Below are 22,665 nucleotides of genomic sequence, written 5' to 3'. Positions count from 1 at the left end.
CAAGTTTCTGTAGGGTTTTTATCATAAATAAGTGCTGGGCTTTATAAAAAGCTTCTTCTGCATCTATTAAGATGATCATGTGATTCTTGTTTTTGACTCTTCTGATATTGTGTGGTACATTTATTGATTTGCATATATTGAACTATCCTTGCATTCCTGGCATTAATCTCACTTTGTCATGGTGTCTTATCTTTCTTGATGGTTCACTGCATTCTATTAGCTAGTATTTTAGTGATAATGTTTGCATCTATGTTCATTAGGGAGCCTGGCCTATCGTCCTCTTTTTGGTTGAGTCTTTTTCTGGTTTTGGTATCAGAGTAATACTTTCCTCCAGGAATGAGTTTGGGATAATTGCTTCCTTTTATATTTCTTTAAAGAGTCAGAGAAGAACTGATATTAAGTATTCTTTATCACCTTTTTTTGAAATTGTGTATCATTTTTATTGTTTTCTATGCTATTTTGTGTATGGACTTGTTTTTGTTACTTTATATTTTCTTTTCTCTTTAATATGAAAAACAAAATTTTTATGTATATAGAAGGATAGCTGGGATAGGTGTATGGACGATGTCTGTGATTTACTGAAAGGAACAGTTAATGCTTAAAATTTTATTTTCTCTTGACCAATTCTGCATGCTTGTGTTTGGTAATTGGAACGACTGATTTGAAGACAACAGTATGCAGTATAAGAACCATTGCTGCATTCGTACCATCTTGTATGGTGAAGCTTTGTATCATTTCCAATGTTTTTTCTATAGCTTATTACTGTCTTTGATTGTTCAGTCAGTCTTACATTTTTACATCTGGTGGACTCAGCAACATCATTGAGGATAACATTATGTAATGTAGCAGCCATTATTAATTCCTATAATTTTGTTTTGAGGTCATGTATCATTTTTGTCATTTTTGTGTTGTTTTTGTTTTTATGTTCATTGTTGTTGTTTTGTTAGTTTTTTTTTCTTTTTAAAATTAAAAAAAAAAAAAACAGACCCATGAGTCTTACTGCTAAGTAATTGGCTGTTTCAGAAAACAAAGATTTCAAATCTAAGTTATAAATGATCTGAAACAAAAAAGAAGTTACTCTTTTTTCTTATTTTCTTGCTAAACTTGAAGTTCATCTTTAAGTCTTTACTAGCACTGGTAGTAGGCTTGAACAAAATAAAGCAAAGTAAAAATTGCATGGTTATATCCTCTTCCCCTTGTTAAAACAAAACAGAAGACAAACGAACAAATCAATCTCTTGTCTACTGGTTGCAAAACACATTAGTTCATTAGGTAAACTACATATTGCTAAGCACATATTATGATCCCCAATGAGGTTTTATAGTTGCTTAGTTTATGCGAGGGATAAGGCGTAGTTGTTTAGAATCCACTGAAGATCTTTTTTTAACTTTCCTCTGTAATGTCAGGCATGTTTGCCAAACTACCCTTGTCTCCATCGACTCATATCTAAATGTGAAGGACATTAGTTGCATTTTTAATTATATTATTGGAAGCTTAAGTACAGACTATGTAGTTTAATATTTAAATATATTATTGTGTAGTTTAAGTACAGATTATGTATTCAGCACACTGCCCCATACTGCCCAATAATGAAAGAATAATCAAATATTTGTACAGTATTTTCAATGTCTCCTTCATTTTTTAAAATGAAAGTTTATGCTTGTGAGTTGAAATAGTTCTAGTCATCTAAATTTGAGGTAACATAAGACACTGGATCCCTGCCTGTATTGACCAAATTTCCTTTTGCTCTAAGTGTAGTCAAAATGTTTAATCATAATTAGGATTATTAATATAATTATGGAAAAGCTATAATTAGCTGCTAAAATAGGATTACATTCACTTCTACTATATCGTGATGGAGTTTAGTTTATGGCTAATGTGTAAATTAGTGCTTATTTTACTTAAACCCAGAGGGGTATAAATTAACAATAAAATTGTTATTTTCGTAGAATGATCCTTTTCTCTTCATGATAATTTTAATAGCAAGGTAGCTAAATTTAATTTTTGGTTGAACTTTATAATTTAGAATACTCTCACTAATATTTATTCACTTTATCTTACATACCAGTGGTGGGGAACTAATCATATGTTTGTTTTTGTGTTTTTCTTTCATGACAAAAGAAGTTAATGTAAATTTTTTCTAAACTAAAATCTCAACATTCAGGTTTATTTGCAATGTTGGCACTTTGCAATACATAAGTAGGTTTAGGGTGGCAAGAGTTTCCTTTCATTGCTATATACTGACTATAATCTTGAGTTAACTTTGCTATCACTGCTGCTATAAACAAATTGTTCGTGAATTTTCAAGTGGCCACTGCAACTACGGTGCAAAATGCCAAGCTAATACACATATTCTGTACAATTCCTCTGCATAAGAAAGCTGATCCAGGTATTGACTTAGTCCCTTCAGGTGGCTAAGACAAAATAGCACATACTGGATGGTTTATAAGATACAAAGTTATTTCTCACAATTTTGAAAGCTGGAAAGTCCACAATCAAGGCATCAGTTGAGTCAGTATCTTGTAATATCCTATTCTGTTTCAGAGATAATACATTCTAGATATGCCTTCATGTGGTAAAAGAGACAAGTGTGCTCTCTTACAGTTTTTATAGGAAGGAACTAACCCCATTCATGAGGACTCAACATTTGTGTCTTGATCAGCTCTCAAAGACCCTCCCTCGTACTCCCATTCTCCCAAGGATTATAAGTTTGATATCTGCATTTTGATTTTGTTTTTTTGTTATTTGATTTTTGTTTTTTGGGGTTTTTTTTTGGTACTAGGACACATTTAGTCTATATAAGTACTGACCAGTTGAACAGAATGACTGTACTGAGACCACTCTAAGAAATAAAAGTTCCTTCTTTCTGTAATATTGAGATTGCTTTTCTAGAGAATTAATGAATTTGTCCAGATTATAACAATCTTATATTCCAAATTCTTTGTATGAATATTCCAAATTGAGGAAATGAAAGCAGATAGCTGAACATTCTGAAAAATCTTTAAAAGGCATTCATTGCTGGTTTTGTTATTCTGCCTTGGTCTCTTCAATTGAAAATGACCACTGACAGGATTTTCGGAAATGAGATTTCAGTTAAGGATAATCCCAAATACAAGCAGTTTTGGAAACTGGTTTTCTGCACTAATCTCTAGTTCAAAATTTAGGATGGCCTGTATCTAAGCTGTGGATAATGAGGTTTAAGAATTCCAGCAGAGAAGTATAAGCTTTCTCAAATAGCTCTAGTAATGAAAATTCTATTTATGGACTAAAATTGTAGAATTGAAGCACTGTTCCCACTAGTGTGTAGAGAGCTTTAATTTAACTTCCAATTCAGGTTACACTGGGCCAGATAGTTAACAAATGTATTCTCTGTCTCCATATAAATATTAATAGGACGCTCACTCTGCAAAAGCATAATGACATGCGAGAATGGACTAAAACTGTATTTATGGCAATGCTTATTTAAGAAACACAAAACCCAGATGGGGAAAAAGGAATTGAGAAAATCTTTACTTTTATCATCTAGTTTCATTTCACAACTTTGAGAACACACATTTCAAGGAAACGATTTAGAAAATAGGAACACAGTAAGACAAAGCTTTGGCAATGTTTGCTTTGAACTACAAGGCTTAGGAATCTCTCATCCATGATTTGAGGAAATTCTAAGTGATAGAATTCTTCAGTTTGGTTTTCTTTATTAAGATTAGCATCCAAGCTTGAATTCTTAAAGAAAAGAAGAGAAAGGAGGAGTGGAGAATTATAGCTGAAAGGGAAATTGCTGATCTTTGCAGTTAGAACATTAATGTCACTGTTTATTCTGACTTTATAATGTGACACCGTTCTAATCTAATCTAATCTAATCATCTAATCTAATCTAATCATACTTTCCATTATAAAGTCCTCTTAAAGACTCCTTCTTGCTCCATGGCATTTTTATTGTGATTAATATATTGAATTTGATTTCAAATAAATCTTTCTTTGAGCCAAAATGAACTGTCAGTGTATAATATATTACCATATCATCAACATAGAACAAGTAGATAGAACCTCAAAAGATTGCTTGCAGCCACTGAAGGAGGAAGAGTCAACCAGTGCTTATAACTGAAAGGGTGGTGACTCAAAAGAATTTAGAAGGTAGATCACAATAAATTAGCCTGTTCTGGAACTCCAAGTGCAGGAGAATCGGCAGGTAATAATTTAGTAGGAATTATCTGCCTAAATGTGAGTATCATTCTGAAAAGATAATTAGCATTGCAAGAAGCAGCCAGCTGAGTATTCCACTCAGATGACATATGGAAACCATCTGTCACAATGTCTGTTACATAGTAAACACTCAGTTAATGGTTATTAATATTTTTAAATGCCTAGCTTTTTAAGACAGAATTTCCTTTTGCTTAAGAGGGGTGTAATGTCTTAATCCTTCCTATCCTAATGGTTCCTTGATGATTAGCTAGATAGAAAAAAGGTCTTCCACAACAATGCATGCCATGTCTCAGCTGAGAGATCCCTGTCCTCGACATCAGAACACAATCATTACCACTATGGTAACATTAAGTGAGAGGATGCACAAAACGTACTTTGAGCAATGTATATGCATGTATATGTGGCCATTTCTTGGTAGAGTGGAGGTCTAATTTTAGTTTTTGAATGATTATAGATCAATTTATATTGAAGGCCTAAGCATATGGAGTCCTCAAAAGAGAGGAAAAAAAAAACATATAATAGTAAAGTCTCAAAATATGATTCATGATGCATGTATTTTCCAGAAGAATTCCTCTCAGTTTCATCTTATACACTGTAACACACCATTTTGATCTTCTGCACTACAGATTTTCATGTTTATGTGAATCTAATGTGTATTCAGAAATACCTTATTGAGGATTATCTACATATTCCTTACAAGTGGCATTGTTATCAAATTACCACATTTTAAGAGTGGACACGGATTTTAATGAATTGTTTTCAAGAGAAAGATCCTAAAAGGATAAATTTTTGAAAATAAGTATAAGAAATGTTAGGAAAAACCCTAAGACAGTAGAAAATTGGGTAGCAAAGGAACAGTAGCCAAATAGTGTATGGAATCAGTTTATCGAAAGTAAATAAGGCTCAATCTTGTAGGAGGTAAGGAGAGTGTGTAGGATCCACAAAGAGTTGTCTCATGGCTGAGGAACTAGAGTATCTGTACCTACCATCCCCTAAACAGACTAGTTCCTGTTGTAAATGTACTTATAGTCTATATTTTATTATACCTGTAGCAGTGGGGCCTTTTACACTAGGGATTTCTAAAACTTATTCCTTAGTGTTAAATAGTGATCAGTTTATTAGTGAGTGTTTTCCTGGGGCACATAAATTGCTAGATACTGTTTGTTCCCTCTTTATGAGAGAATGGCTATTGCACAGGCGCTTTGTGCTAAAAGCACATGCAGATATGGGGTGAACATATGCTAGAAGGGATAGGAATGGAGCCTCTGCACATTTTGCTATACTACTCCTATTGGAACAGTATATCAAAGGTACTTCCTCTTCTCACACCAAAAGAAAAAGTGCTTGTCCATTAAAAAGTCAGCGTTATTACTGAGTTGTCTTTGGGGGGAGGTTGGAAATCTGTGAAATAACCCTTTTTGACTGCATGCAATTGGGTCCCTTGAAATGGAGATCCACTTTTGTAAAACCACAGATCCTTAGACCATAATGTGATGGTCTTATAATACATGAAGGTCATTATTACCTTGTCATTAAATTTCTGTCTTCTGAGGCAAGGAAACATGGGATCAAATTCCAGCTCTATCTCTTTAGCTACAGGAAAAGTAAGTAAAATTACATATATAATATACATATACAATACCTGAACACATGTTACTAAATACTGTTGTCAAATGTTTTCATTTAGTTAGGTGTTTAGTAATGTGAAAAAGTGACTTCTAGATTCACAATCAATACAAAATGCTGAGATATAACTTGGGGGAAAATACTCAATTTTCATTTATTGTTCTTGTGTGAACACCTTAAATGAGAGGTTTCTTCAGTTGGATATTTGTATGTATTTGTCATAAGCCTCTGGATTGCACTGTCATGTAAAGCAAACAAAGGACCATGAATTCCAACAAGTATAAGAGCCGGTATTTTTTTCTTTCTGTAAATCACTTTTACAAAGACTTTATCACACAGGTAATGCATGTTTATTGTAGGAAATTGAAGAGCAGCAGAAGTAAGCAAAAAGGACAATAAAAGGTATCCATGTCCCAATGATGCATAGATAACAGCTTCAGACGAGATGGGGCACGTTCAGGGTGGTATGACCGTAGACAGACAGCAGCTTCAATGTCCTCACATGTACAATATATGTAATACCATATATTAATTCTATCTATCTATCTATATCTGTGGAATAAAACCTCATATAATGAAATTTATCAGATTTTGTTAATCTTTTTCATCCCATAAAGAAAGTTTTTTCTGGGGCTTCATTTCTAATGCTTAAGTATAACATTAAAATGAATAAAAATATTACCTGACATTAATTGTATGGAATGCACCAATTTGCTAAAATTTCAAACCAAATTTGTGGCAAATTTCAAATTTTTTTTTGCAGGACAAAAACAAATTTAGTAGAGTAGTATTTTATTTTATATTTAACAAAATTCAAAATGTAAATGTAAGAACATGCAAATTCTGAAAATGTTAGATGACTTAAATGCTGATTTAAGTCACATTTTCCCACAAGCAAGCGTGAGCACATGACATGATTTTCTGGGCTTTATCATCAATATGCACAGGAAGGGTGATTGTAATGTTTTGCTAGTATTTATTTCTAGAACCCCACCAGTTTTCCTGCTTTAGTTGAAGCCAGTCTTTCTGTAGTTATCTATTGTTAAAAATCTGCAGATTCTGTTTTGTCAATCACATCGCGTATGATAGGATAATTCTCCCACGTTACTTTTATTGGGTCTACAGTCCTCTGCTCTACCAGCTGAGTTACCGAGGGGTGCACTCCCCCACATTACTTTTGATGACTTGAAGAAAACCTGCTTCTTCTACAAGGCTTACAAACTGACTTTCAAAATGACTTACTATCATTATTCTTATTAATTTGAAATATAGAGTATAAATATGTAAACCACTTGAAATTCTATAGGGAATGAAGAAGGATTCGACAGTGTGAGAAATGTTCATGAAAAGAAACTGGAGATTTATTTTATAAGTGATCAGTTCATTAATGGATTGTTCCTGTTGTAAATGTACTTATTGTCTATATTTCATTATACCTGTAGTAGTGGGGCCTTTTACACTAGGGATTTGTAAAACTTTTTCCTTAGTGTTAAATATATAATTTCATATATTATAACATTTATATTGCTATATTAAAAAACATGCATTTTAAACTGAAAATATTAAATATGTCATACTAACCTAAATATCTCTAACTAAAAGAACTGTATTTATAAATCCTTTGACCAAGGGACAGATATAATGTAAATCTATTTTTATTTTATTACTATATCCTTTTTTTACAACAATGTGTAGTGATCTTTTGAGGCTCATGGTGCCAATCTTTATATTTTTGCTTAACAACTGATACCAAATTCGCCAGAGGAATCAACATTTTAACCTTAGAATCTATAAGACATATATACCTGTTTAGTCTAAAATATCACATTCTCTTAAGGAATTTCTTTGACCACTGCATTTAAATTGATAGTTTTGTTAGGATCTCTGCACTCTATTTCCTGTTTTAGTTATCAAGATTTGTAAATATCTTTTTTTTTTTACTTTGTTTATGGCATGTATTTTTAGTCTATAAGCAACATGAGGGCAGAGACCATGGCTATTTCTTTCACAAATATATTCCCTGAACCCAGTACACTGACTTTTATATGGCAAACTTTTAATCAAGTTTTAAAGAAATGACTGAATGAGTGAATGGTGAATGACTGTACAGTGTGAAAAGCAGTTATAATCAAATTGTTTTTCTTGAGAGTTATTTTTAAGGACATTCTTATTTTATCCTGCTGTCGTAAAGACTACACCACCATCTATTCTAATGAGGCATAACTGTTTAGTCCAGTCCCTGATATTAGTTGGAGAAGGCTGGATGGAAGCCCATTGCCAGGGAAAGTCAAGTACAGCAAATTTCAAGCTATCCTTGAAATCCCGAACTTTCAACAAGAGGATGAAGGCTTCTATGAGTGCATTGCAGGCAACCTTCGAGGACGAAATCTTGCAAAGGGTCAACTCATTTTCTATGGTAAGCAGATAGAATTTGAAAAGTATTTGCTAATATCCCTTAAAATAAATGGGGGGAGGCATTAGCATCTTGTAAAAAGATGGCAGGAGAGAAAAGGAAGAATACATTTCCAGGTTGAATGCTCAATACAACAACTGGCAGGTAAGAATGACCATGAATCTGAACACAAGAAATCTATACTAGAAATCCATTATATAGTACTTTCTTCTACACTGATTATTAATTTAGATAGCATTTTACAAATATTAATTTATACAATGCTTACAGTAATTGTGAGATATAATTTTACCTGACACTATGGTGAGAAACTTGCAATGAGTTGAATAAGATCTCACAGATTATGACTGTCAAATCCAAGCTCAAATCCTCGAGGGGCCTTCCACTCTCCTGTAGCCCACCAACACGGTAGTCCAAACAGATTCACAGCCTACCTCACCATGACCTAATCTGCCATTTAGTGATTCCAGAAAATCCTTTTGGAGAAGGAATACAATAAATTTCAATGAAATAATTATTATACTGCTTAGTCATAGATTAAGATATTTCCAAAAGTGTTCCCCAAAAGCATGGAGAAAGAGCTCAGTTAATTCAGAGTTGAATAAACATCTGAAAAATTCATTCACAGAATCTTGGTTTCATTATGTTCTTGTTTAAGTTACGATTAAGAAACAGGTAATATAAAACATCCCTCCTTTGTTTTCTAACCTTTCAAAGTAGTCTCTGAGGTATTATTTTCATTACAGGAGACACTTTCTCCTGTGTGTTTCCTATGTGGTTGAGATTTAAAACTTCATGTCTCAGAATGCTAAGCTTTCAAAAGATATCATACTAAATAAATAGATTTTTTTTTTTATTTCAGGTATTGCATTAAAGAGAAAAAATGATCTTAAACATTTGCAAACTACTGGAATCTTATATGAGCATGCATTTGTTGTCCTAGTTTGAACATATACTAGGTCAACTTTTGGCACATATGTACCAATTGTAAAATGTTGCTAATAGTACAGAGAAAGCAGTTCAACTTGATCAATACTATGTGTCCTTTTAAGTCTTAGTCCATCTCTCAGGCTACAATAGGCCTGTTCTGTAACTGGAAGTTGTAGTGATTTCCACAGAGGTAATCCTGGGCTTAGTTCTCACCACCCAGAGACCTCTTGATTCCTCCTGTGTGATAGCTGGGTCCTTGAAGGGGTTTCTGTCCTAGGAGAGGCAGATATTTCAGGAGAAAGAGCCCAGAAGCCGGACAAACTTGGATTTTGTATTGGACACCATTTCACCTCCTCTTCTCCCCACTCTTTACTCCAACCATTCTTACAGAAACTGGCTGAGCCCTGCATTTTACAGACATTGCCTGAGAGTCCTGTCTCAGGCACAAGTACCTCTTGCTGGTTTTATTACTCCCTTTCAAGAACCTATTCAGCACCTGTGCATATGCAAACTGTATGTGCTAGCAGTTTATGCCAACCCAGCCCTTAGAGGATTGTAGACAGGAATCAATGAGTAAAAGCTCCTTTTATTTTCCTGGGGCAGATAATTCATAAACAATCTTTAAAAATTCACTTGGGATGGAGTAAAAATGACCCACGTTGATGACCACCTCTGTAACTCATCTTGCCTGGACTTTTCCAGATTAACTATCCTTTCTTCCTGATGCTTTCCCTTTAGGGTAGCATTCCCAAATAAATATCAAGAGTGCCAGCCCTTAGGCTGTGCTTTCAAGGTTCAAATTTGGTTTCTTTATTTTCTAAGTATGTCCTCTGGAGTAGGTTATCTTATATCTCTGCAAAACTCCACTATAAATCAAATTAATTGCAATTACACATGTAGAGCATCTAGCTAATCAGAGCCAGAGATTCCAGGAGAAGACTCATATACTTTTTAATATCCAAGGACAGAACTAAATAGAGGCGATGTTTTAATTAGCTTATCCAGGCAGTTTTCAGGCATTTCTTATGGAAGAAATATTCATTTGAAAACATTTAATTTGCACCCCATTACCTACATGAAGGATCGTAAACGTAATACCACTATATTTTCCCATCAGTTATGCCAGTTGTCTTCATCAGCACTATTCAGAACTTTCCATTTGAAAATAAGGTTTTAAAAATTTCATTCTCAAATTTAAAGTTAAGTATTGAACTCACATACAGCTCCAAAAGTTTTGTGCCTTGTTGAGCCACGAAAGTACTAGATTAACACCCTAGAAAACTGGGATGATCACATTTTATTATTATGTCAACCTATTGCTTTATAATTATTTCTGATATAGATGTTTTGCTAGTTCAGACCACATGTAATGAAGGGGAATTTTGCCTGCAAAGGGTTGAGATGCTTTCTGTGTTTTCTAAATTGACCCACACCCTCCTATTTAGCATGGCATTACTTTCTGGCCCTGCTCTACATTTTGACCTTTGCCCACAACTTCTAATTTGTTATACAGGTGCAGTAAAGTAACAGATAACAAATATCTAGTCCGAGCCAAATACTCAGTGATATTTGCTACAGGATTTCTGTCACTCCACATTGAAACTTCTACGTTTCCCCTCCCTCAGATCTTGTGTGTGCAGTCCGTCTGGATCCTGTGAACTTAGTCCTGAGATCTAGGGACCTTGGAACCTAGTCTCATGTCTTGGATAATTGCCTCACCAAACAGTTACCCTGGCCTTTTATTTTGAAACAGCCCCTCCAGAGTGGGAACAAAAAATCCAAAATACCTACCTCTCTATCTATGACAGCTTGTATTGGGAATGCAAGGCTAGTGGAAAACCAACTCCATGGTACACCTGGCTAAAGAATGGTGAACGCCTCAACTCAGAGGTAAGCAACTACACTGAAATGAACAGCTCACCGCCTCCTCTAAGTCAGCTTTTCTAACAGTAGCAGCAATAGCTGAGAGTAGCAGCTCATTTCATGGATTGCTTAGTATGTCTGAGGAAAGGAATTATATACTTAATCTTTAAACAAACTCACAAAGTATGTATTAATGTTATCCCTATTTTTTAAGTGAGTAATGGTAAAGACAAATAATTTAAACAAGGTCACAGACCTAGTTAGAGATCAATCCACATTTAAAGTCATCATAATTACCATTATCATCATAGCTAAATGTTAAATTGAGCTCTCATATGAGTCAGGTCCTTTATTAGCTATTTTTCCATATGTCATCCTTTTGTACAACAATTTTATGAAGATGCAATTATCACTCCTTTACATGGGTGAGAGAAATGAGCTTCAGAGAAGTTATGATCCTAGAAACTAGGCTAGGGTCATGCAACAGCTAGTGAAAGTCACAGTTGCTTTGTAAATTTTGTCTATTTCCATGGCCCAGGTGAAGAAAATGACTTTCAGAGAGGTTAAATCACATTTCCAAGGTCATAGAATATACAGTAAAAGTTGCCACATTTAAACGTGGTCTAATACAGGACTCAAGATTTTAGTTACAATTCAATGTCATTATTTTCAGAAAATAATGACTGTCTCTAAATCCGTAACAAAGTGCACAAGTGAGATGGTTATCCACATTTTTTATTCTACATATTTTCTTTTATAATATCTAGAAAATGAGAGCTGGTTTTCACCACTAAATTATCCACACAATTATGTTAATTATGTTAATTTTCCATTGCACATTTCTTTCATATCCTTACCTGAAATGACAGAGTTCCCCTTGTCACATGACCATCCAGACACCAAAGAAAACTGGGAAGATAAATGTTGGTACTGCAATGCTGTTACTGAGGCAGTTTGAGAATGGTACAGTACTTGAGAAATTTGCCCATACAAGCACTGTCAGTCATAAAGAAGACTGGTTTGAAGGCTGGATAGAATGCTTTTCTTTATTTTAGTTCTAGTGATTTTTATAAGGACATGTGCCTTTCTCATATAACACTTTCATTTCAACCAGTTTACCTTGGTTACCCACAAGGAACTGTAACAGGTAGCTTGAAATACTATTACTTACATTATTTTATTATGTACAATCCACATTGCATTTCTGTAACCAAAAAGGGACTCTGTAAAAGTTTTGGCTATTGAAGGACTCTTTGTGGTAGGCTGAACAAAAGAAAGATTTCTCTTTTCCAACTTGCGATTTATGTAGCAAATAGTAAATTCATCACTTTTCGAGTCTTTCTAAGACCTTATAGAGAAAGCCAAAGTAATATTCTAATCATTGTCTAATATTGTCAGCCATGCATTTTGGAAAAATTAGTTTAGTGTTCGTAATTATTTTATATACTATATTACAGAAAATTATTACATATTCTATGCAAGGACTGCTAATTTTTACAGAAATGAAATAATGTATTCTACCCACTAAAATAAACAGCATATTTTTACTTTTTAAACTTCAGAAAGCTTCTTAGCATCTTTCAGTAATGTACTGGCACACAAATTTCATATATATTCACAAATATTGAATAAATATTCTGGTTAAGGGAATGTTCATAGTAGCCTAGTATTACTTTTGTTTAACTTTTCCTTCCTTAGGAGAGAATTCAAATAGAAAATGGGACACTCACCATAATGATGCTGAATGTGTCAGATTCTGGAGTCTATCAGTGCGCTGCAGAAAACAAATATCAGATCATCTATGCTAATGCAGAACTAAGAGTATTAGGTAAGTCATACATTTATAACCAAAAACTTAACAATGACATTTTAATGAGCTCTGATTATATTTGTCTCAACCAAATTTTTCTGTAAATTATCAACTGCCTTCTCTTAATATAATGCTAAATTTCTAAATTAGATTTTTACAAAATTAAAAGAGGTGACAATTATTCTGTAAAAGCAGTGCATTAGCACTTGAAGACCATACCATTGGGTGCATCCAAATGAAAGAGACTCCTTCAACTGGATTCTAGCATGAGGTTTTGAGTATAATTTAATCAGGATCCATCAGGAATATTTTCAGCTACAGATACAAGCAGAAGCAATGCTTTAAACTAGGCAAGCATATGAAAAATCACAATTTTCAGAGATTTAATAAGAGGGTTGATGGCTGTCAAATACAACCCAATGTTATTCTTTGTAGCTTTCCCTTATTCTTGTACACATGGTTTCAAAACACGGTTTTAGCTACAGGAGTCAAGGTTATACTCAGAGCAGAAGAGGGAAGTCATCAACTGACTGCGTGCTTCCCTTTCATTAGAAAAGCAAAATATCTCTAAGTTTGCATAGGAGATTTCCTTCATATCCTTACCTGAAATGACAGCGTTCCCCTTGTCACATGACCATCCAGACACCAAAGAAAACTGGGAAGATAAATGCTGGTAGTGCAATACTGTTACTGAAGCGGTTTGAGAATGGTACAGTACTTGAGAAATCCAAACAGTGGTGTCTACCAGTATAAGTGAGTCTTTAATCTTTCCATTCGATGCTCTTTCAGGAGTAGTACGAATGAAGGAAATATAAGCTGAAAGATGAAAAGAAACCAACTTTTATAAGCTTGTGGGAAACAGCCATTTATTCTGTTTCATTCTTTTTATCACTACTGTTTTACTGAACATTTAATATGTACTAAGATCTAAAAATATAATTAACAAAACTGAAGTGATCCTTGCCTTCACTGAATCTGTATTTACTGATTAAAACAAAAAAGTAAATTTCAAAAGTAGTCAAGAGTTGAATTGTTGCCGTAAGAACATAGAAAGTTGAATGTAACCTAAATGAAGGGCATTCTGCTCAATCTGAGATGATAAGAGAAAGCATCCTCAGGTCAGATTAAGGGCAATCTTAATGAAGGGAGTAGCAATACCTGAGAATCCCAGAAGCCAGAGAACATGGCAAATCTGAGAGCACATAGGTTCACTTGAAATTTAGGAATGGACATTAAACACGGGAATTTCAACATCCATAAGGCTGGAAAGATTTAGCGAAACCTCAGAAAGTGTACTACTTACCATGCTCCTGAATAGCATTTCTTCAGTGTTTATTTAGTGGAGACAAAGATGAAAATAACAGAGGCATTTTTAAAAATTCTGCCCAGCCTATTTTTTTCTGTAGAAGACAGACTATATTTTGCTACTTAAAAGTTTGCTTGAAGAATCAAACATATTGATAAAGTATTTTGATTGATTTCACTGGAATGACACATGTGTGTATGTGTGATACAGCTGTACATGACTGATCTTGTGGCTTGGCTTGGTTACACTGAGCACACAATTGTATTGGGTCACATATAAAATAGATAATATACTTAATATATATAAATAATAAAACTTGAATATTTTAGTATAACACTAAAAATAAGAGGGCAAGTGGCTCATGAGCTGTGTGTGTGACACATCTATCACACACACACACACAGAGACACACACACACATTTACGTGTATATCTGCATATATATGTAAATACAAGATACATATTCACATAAAGGATCACTATTGTGGAAGGGATAGATTTCAGAATTACCCAGTCAGGATTAAAGTTCTCATTATTGTCTTTTATAAAACCATCTTTATGCTCTTCATTGTAAATGTTCCTAAGAGTGTAAATTATCTAACTAGTTTCCCCTCTGCTCTTGATTTTGCTTTCTGTATGACCATAACTGTCACGAAAACAAACTGCTGCTGGAGCACCATCCTGATGTCAGGGGCTGCGCTGTCCTGCTCTGCAATTTCTACCTTCTTTAGTTTTCACACTCACGGCCTGCAGAAGCATCTATTGTCATCTTCCTTCCACAAAGGAAGGCAGAGACTTCAAAATACTGTCAGTAACCGGCCCCAGGATAGCTTGAACAAAGACATTGAAGATACAATCCCGAGTACAAATATTAGATTCTAGTTGGAATCCTGATTTAGCTTTGGAATCGTTGCATGTTCATTAGCAGTTTCACTTTCCTTTTGTTTTAGCCTCTGCTCCGGATTTCTCCAAAAGTCCCATCAAAAAAAATTCGATTGTTCAAGTTGGTGGGGATATTGCTATTGAATGCAAACCGAATGCTTTTCCTAGAGCAGCTATCTCTTGGAAAAGAGGAACAGAGACCCTGAGACAAAGTAAAAGGTAAAAGAATCTTTATTTTTAAAAATAATTCTAACTATGTTATACTACAATACCTTCTAACTTTTTAGGGTTCAGTAGTGCTCCTGAACTTCTTTCTGCTATGAGGAACTTTCAATGGCATCCCCAGAGAGAACAGCGTTTTTCACCTAATGCTAAAAATAAAAGTACAAAGAGAAGACCTGTTTGTAAAATTTGGCTGCAAAGTTTTCATTGCATGTGCTTGCAATAGATATGTTTTTAAAAATCCTTTAAGACCTATTTCTGTGTTCGTTTGGAAGGCTTTTTCCAACCTAACCTGCTGAGAAATCAGTGAGAAGAACATTACACAGAAGAGAGACACACTCAAATGCACACATCTGGTGTTGTGGTTTTTAAATAGTCACACAGGTGTTCACCCCATGACAAAATGAATTCACCCCATGAAAAATTATAGAGAGGTTCCTGTAGAGAAAGAAAGGAGGTTTCTTTCCGCAATGCATCCAGTGAAGAAATCCTGGATCTGCCCTGGCATGCGTTCTAGGGTAGAGTGAGAGAACAATACAGGTATTTTTCTCCACTTATAATAAATGCCATTCCATTATACCCTCAAACCTCGGAGGATGGGGCCAAGTCACAGCTCTATTTTAATGACCTATGTGTGTTGCTCATTGTGATCAGATATGCATTTAAATGCTGGTATGAATGAACTGTTGTGTTAAAGATATCAAAATGACCCTTCCAGTTCTATGAGCTCTTCTTCAGCACCATTATAAATCAACTTATATCTATAGCTGGTGGTGCAGGTAAAAGGCCAGCAGGAAGAGAAAATAACAAAAGTGTGATGAACAGTAGTGACTGTTGAGAACTTGAAAGAACCTTGAAGGACTGGAGCATGAGCTGATACAAAGGGGACAGTCACAACTCTGAATTTTGTCAGTTGGTGTTTTGTGGGACGGTAGATCCATATGGAACAGCCAACATCTGAAGGACAGCCAACATTTCAGAGTAAGCTAGAAATTTGAATTTTGGTATTGAATCTTGCAAATCAGAAAAAAATGCCCATAAAATGGACATAGGGGTACATCATTTTGACAATGCTAGCCCTCACATTACACTTGTAGCCAAGGAAAAGAAAAAAGAAATAAAACTACCCAACAAAAATACAGATTTGCTTTGTATAGAATAATATCATGATTGGGGCTGGGGATTTAGCTCAGCGGCAAAGTGCCTGCCTGGCAAGCGCAAGGTCGAGAGTTCAGCTCCCGGTACCGGAGGAAAAAAAAAGAATATCATGATTATATCTTATATCTTACAGAGCTCTCCATGTGCATAGTGAGATGTCTGAGATCGATCCTCTTCTAAGGTGTTTTTCCTTTATTTTCTCCTTTGTCCATATGTCTTCAAATCCTTGGACTAAAGGTTTTTAGAATAAGAATTCTTCTGATTTATAGTCAATATCTGTGGAAAGAATGAATGGAGGAGGCAGAAAGCATAAGTAGAGAGACAGAAATAGAGACAGAGACAGAGAGAGGCAGAGACATCACATGCCCAAATTCCTAAAACAAGTGAAATTAAATGTCTGAAGAGACAAGGACAGAGTGCAAAGCTTAGGGTTAGCTGGGAAATAACTTTTTAGATGTGGTTACAAAATACAAGCAAAATTTATTACATAAGTACGTATTCATTTCAATGCCTACTTTAAAGGAGAGTTAGAAATACTCTGGCCCATTTTCTAAGTTTTATAAGGCCAGATCCTAAGCTCAAACACACTGAGTCCCAGTACATACTCTTAATTTCACACCACGTTGATGATTTCACTTAAATAGCAAAATATATGTGACTTGTTTTGAAATTATATATCATTTTTATTGTTTTTGTGTTATTTTCTTTTGGTCTTTGCTGTTGTTATTTTGTTATTTTTTTCTCTTTAAAATTAAAAAAATTAAAATTAATTAGGTCAAGGAACATTTCTTCATATGGTAAACATGTTTCTTATTAGACTAGGTAATATCATCAAGGTTTTACCTAGCTTAAGAGTTCTGCCTTTCAAAGAAGTTCCTGTGTGCATGACAGGCTGTACCTGTAGAAAATTTTCCTATAGCTGAAAATAAGTTAATGATTGCAAAGCCTACTTCATTTCCCTCTCCCAATTAGTTGTCATGGAAGGCCTTTCCCATATATTTTGGCAATGCCCCTGATTTAAAAATAGAATGTAAGTGGAAGAGAACAAAAAGGTATATCACTCTGGGAAAATCTAGGATACAGTACAAGTATTTTTATAATAGAAATTAGAAAACATGGATTCTGTTCACAGTTCTATCATTAATGTGTGCATGATATTGAACAAAATTATTGGCCTGCTATTTTTTTAAATCGTTGTTTCCTGGGTTTAAGAAAAAGAAACAAGAAAACAGTTTTAAGAAATATCAAACACTACATTCATGTAGTGACTGTCTGCACAAAGACCACAAATCAATCACAAATCAACAGAAAACATTGGACTGGCATGTTAAAATTGCAAATGCTATGTTAGTTATGATGTTATGTATATTCTAATGAGTTGCTCAGATGATCAAGAGACTAAACTAAACATGATGATTGTTCTGAACCTTTATATAAGTAGAAAGATATGGTTGGATGGATTTGGGGTTACAGAGAGCCCTTGTACCTAGTACACAAAAACCCTGAGGACAATAAGTACTGCTGTTGAGTCTACCATAGGCTTGAGATTCAGGATGGAGCACAAAACTGCAACATAACACACATAAATACCTATTTTTTACATTGTAATGTCAAAGAAAACTAAAGTTTATTTTACTGACTTTAGAGATTTGATAGTTAAACCAAAAACTTAACTAGTGAATACAGTCATAATCCTCTCATTTAAATCATTAATTCTACAAATATTCATTGAGTATCTGTTACATACCAATTATTCTACTAAATCTTGGGGATAAAATGTTAATCTAGCTAACCACATGGATATAACTTTCCCCTGCCATTTCTTAAGAAATTGTTTTCCTTTAAGGATATTTAGAGAGATAGTTTGGGGTTCAAGGCCCAATTCTACTTGTTACTTAATTGATGACTCTTGGTAAATCCTTTCACTTCCCTGGTTCTTAGGTGATCTATTTTGGAGAAGAGTACTTGTCTTTCTCATGAGGTTGTATGAAATTGCAGTGATACAGCCAGTGTAGAAGAACAAGAGATCTGCATACATTGCACCACCACTGGATGCATTTATTGCTGACGTTCCATCCTTTAGATATATGTCACTTGTTCATGTGTAAATCTGGCAGTCAGAAGAACAACAGAAAGTTTAACCATGGAAAGTCAAGGTGATGCAGGTTAAGGTCATCTCAGCAAGGCAGTCAGAGCCAATCGGGGGAATCAATTCCATGTCTACCAAGCTTGATTAGTCACTCCCCGTTTTTTGAAAACTGTAGATTTACTTAGCAAAGGAACAGACAGAAATCAGAAGTCCTAAATGTATCTCCTTATGCCCAGCGACTGCTGGGTGCCTATTCAGAGATCATCCCCTGAATTTAATAAGAAATGTTAACCCGCTGAGCAGACAGCTCAGTGTGCTTCTCCAACAGCATTAAACACAATACTAGAATCTCACGGGGTTTAGTGGTAATGGCCATACAAACAAAGAGATGCAGAGAAGAAATTCTGCCCTATTATTGAAAGAATAATAATGGAAGAAACAAGTGATTTACATCATTTCTCCCTCATTTCCTAAAAACATAAAAGTGAAATGAAATCTAGATACACATCAGATAAATTGTCAGGAGAAATAAAAATAAGGATTTTAAGCATCCCCTGTTTGCTATGCAGACATTTTCCATGTCTCCAAACATTAAAAATCATTTTTCAGCATTCTGATTACTTCTGAAGATCTCAGTTGTCACAGGATACATGGTTACACTGGTCTCATTTTTTTTCTGTGTATTTTCAAAGAACTGAACACAAAAGCACTTTAGAATCCACAATCAAGCTCACTGAATTGTAGAAATACCATCCCTTGGCAATTGGTCTCAGAATGTGACCATTTTCTACAGGCTTGAAATAAGAGGACAATTCCATTACCTCTCCTCACTTACCCCAAGTATGTCTTTTTGAACAGATCTTATCAAACCATAGATTTTGTGTGCTTTCTCATAACTGCCATTAAACCCTGCATGGGCCTGAATACCCAGCAAATGCATGTGTCGTGTGGGACCAGGCAAACCCATTAGGTTGCATGGAATTTTATGCAATCTTTGAATAAGTGGTTCTTATTTAATTCCTTCAAAGTATGGATCAGACATCCACTTTTTTGTATTTGGCACTCCGAAGGCCTGACTAGCGAAAGTAATATTTCTCTATAGAAAATGCTGAGGGGAAGGCTGTAGAGGTGGCAGGGGAAGTGGAGAAATGGAGAAGATAAGATAAGGGATATGGAGATGAGAGAGAAAGTGGAAGGGATGCAACCAGGAAGGGACAAGAGAGAACACATAGTTATTGCACAACTCACTTGATCTTTCTGTTCTTCTGGTGTAAAAACTACTGGGAAGCCCATGCGTGGTGGCTGACACAGAAAATAAACAATGCAAAACTTAGCTGTTTTTCATCATTCTTCTGGATAACCTATGTGGACAAAGTAATTCTTTTGAATACAGAGCCCAATATTTAGCTACCATTACATTTTATCCCTGAAGTCTCTTCAGGACTCTTACTTCCAGAACATCATCCAATTTGGATCCAGCTCCCTGAATACAAGACAACTAACTATATGATCTTCTCTCCCTGCTTGATGTTTCTCTAGATATTTTAAACAGCTAACTTTTAAATCAGTACTGTTCTTTTTCCATTTACTAGTGCACTAAGTGCTCGGTCTTAATCATAAAAAGCTCCTCATACATGCCTCTTCATTGCAGCAGTAGCCATCATGCTGCAGCTGCAAAGCAACCTTCTCTACCGGTTCCTCCTCCTTGCAGAGTTTCCTAATGGAACAAGCAAATAAACCTAATTTTATTTTGTATCACCAGCTACTTAATGTAATAGTGCTTAGTACATCAGGTAGCATGCATATCAAGTAGGCAAATGAACCATATGTTCCCATGTTTAAGGAAGAATGACAGTCTGCATAATTCCAGGCTTATTACAATCTTCCTTCTGCGCTGCCTCTTTATAATAAAATTTTAAATTGTTCATACTCAACTCCTGAGAGCCTTGTTAAGGTGAGCCTTTCCAGGGGAATACATGTTGAAGATGTCAAGAGCCATCTGATTCTCTTGCCTGTGTCTCAGGAAGATGTAACAAGCTAAAATCCTGTGTGTGCCCCTGTCAGTCTTGTCCTTGTTTTTCCCTCTTGGCATCTAATCTTCCCTTCTCTATCCCCACTGGTCTCCACCAGTGTAGGGCACTAATTCTTTCACACAATTCATGTAGAACCACCTGCATGCCATGGGCTGAAAAAGCACCAGTTCGCTAACAATCTAAAGCCTGCCTTTAAATCCAAGTTGGAGTATTATTGCTGTAGGTCCCAATTTCAGACAGTTAACTGTGGTTTTAAACCAAGGGTGAATATGACAAAACAAAAGTAATACAAATTAAAATAAGTAACATAAATATGACAAAAAATGAGTAACATAAATTCTTATACAGCATCCTACAATGGAAAGTAGATAAACTTCATTTTAGAGGTGCCATGCATTCAGTGTCAATATCAGTATGTTTTAAATTTCATTGTGCATCTGAAGGGCCCTAGGAGAAATGCAAATCCAAATGGTGTGTCCAAAATTTTGATTTATTAGTTTTGGAATAGGTAAGATGGATCTGTGTTTTTGTGAGTTCCCGTCTTCAACTGCCAAGAGCATCTAAGGCTACTGAAGCCCACCTGGAGAAACACAGGCTTGGTGTACACCCATTTCCCTTCCCATCAGAACATTTGCTTCCTATACTGAAAGTTCAAGCCTTCATCTTATTTCTCCACTGAAGAGGAGTAAAGTTCTCTGCTCCTTTACTTTTTGAAAATATGAATGTAACTTGCCCTAGACTAGTGTCAGCTTACTATTAGTGCCTGCTTCTATTTTATAAATGACATTTATTTCTTCCAAAATTTACATAAATATTCATGGGGAATAACATTTTAGACAGAAAAGGTCACTTATTAGTGCAGTTTATACAAATGACCTTTTACTCTTTGATTTTTTAGAAGATAATACTTGATGTGATTCATGTATAATATTACTTGCTGAAGAAGAAAAACGGTTGGTAGGTATTTGTTACACCCACACCTTGCTCTTAATTCTAGTGAGCAACTAGAAATAAATAAGTAAAAATAAATAATTAAAATGACACTTTCTGCTTAATATAGTACAGCTGAGTCAAAAACTGGAAATAGAGTAAGTATATTAATATATTCAAAGTGAACCAGGGGACTCTCAGAGCACTTTGTAAGTCACTGGCAATAATATTCTAATTTCCTCTCCCTTTTTAAATGGAATTTAAATATTTTTTCCAAGTCGAATTTGTATAAGAACACATCTTATACAGTATAGAATGAAACCATTTTGCCAAATGTTCTAGAGGGGGAAGAATAGGCCCTCACAGTGCGCTCTGTATTTCTCACCCCCAAGTAGTCCATAGTGTCCCCCAAACCCCTGAGATCTCCCAGGACCATAGACTATGGACTGTTCATTTAAGGGAAAATCTGAATTCTCAAATGTGACTTCATACTTTTCATGTATTTATAAGCACAGCAGCAAACCAATTTGACAGGCGTTGTGCAAGAATCTAGTTAATGAGTGCAATGGGCTCAGAGTCCTGCTGGGGAGGCAGAGAGGTCTACAGCTCCTGTGCAGTGGAGCATGAGCAACACAAATGTTTGAAAACCATTCACTAACTTGGCTTACAGGAGGCCAGAGAGACCTCATCATTTTGGAGGTGGTAAGTTGGCACTTGAAAGTGAGTAGTAACTTTTCCCAGCAAAGGAAAAGGAGGAGGTAGGGACTTATGTGAACTTTTACTCTACACTAGGTGTCATACTTGGAGAAACTTTAAAGTTAGATACAGACTTTCCTGCTCCAAAGGTACATTTTCCTCAAGGTTCCTCTACTCATCATTGTATGAGTCACCCAACAGTTGACTCTGACTGTATAAGGGATGCTTGATTGTACATTTTCATTTTATCTCTGATGAAATAAACCAATGCAGCCAGAAATCTATTCTTCTTTTTTATTATTATTATTATTTTAAAGAGTAAAAGAAGGATAACATAATAATAGGGGGGGGCTTACGAAATTACAGGCAAAGTGGTAGGAGATTATCAGTGGTTATTGTTTTACATATTGTTATCTACAAGATAGTTTCTCAGGAAAACAGACAAATAATATGGAGTTACAGCCAAAAGATGTAGGAGATTATCAGTAGTTGTTGTACTATACTT

The 22,665-nt window shown here is 35.1% G+C and overlaps 1 protein-coding gene across 2 annotated transcripts in view; it reads left to right on the top strand.

Annotated features, from left to right (window-relative positions):
* The window catches only part of Cntn6 (contactin 6), a 314,084-nt gene that overhangs the window by 221,575 nt on the left and 69,844 nt on the right, over positions 1 to 22,665 (top strand). For both annotated transcript variants that reach the window (XM_005383756.1, XM_005383755.1), the window contains exons 8-11: positions 8,061 to 8,245; positions 10,926 to 11,062; positions 12,734 to 12,863; positions 15,101 to 15,251. In XM_005383756.1, the coding sequence (XP_005383813.1) occupies positions 8,061 to 8,245; positions 10,926 to 11,062; positions 12,734 to 12,863; positions 15,101 to 15,251 (603 nt within the window). The remainder of the gene's footprint in view (positions 1 to 8,060; positions 8,246 to 10,925; positions 11,063 to 12,733; positions 12,864 to 15,100; positions 15,252 to 22,665) is intronic.

This window comes from Chinchilla lanigera, unplaced genomic scaffold (assembly GCF_000276665.1).
Source record: "Chinchilla lanigera isolate Chin_1 unplaced genomic scaffold, ChiLan1.0 scaffold00020, whole genome shotgun sequence".
Taxonomy (NCBI): domain Eukaryota; kingdom Metazoa; phylum Chordata; class Mammalia; order Rodentia; family Chinchillidae; genus Chinchilla; species Chinchilla lanigera.
This window is presented reverse-complemented; position numbering and strand designations above follow the sequence as displayed.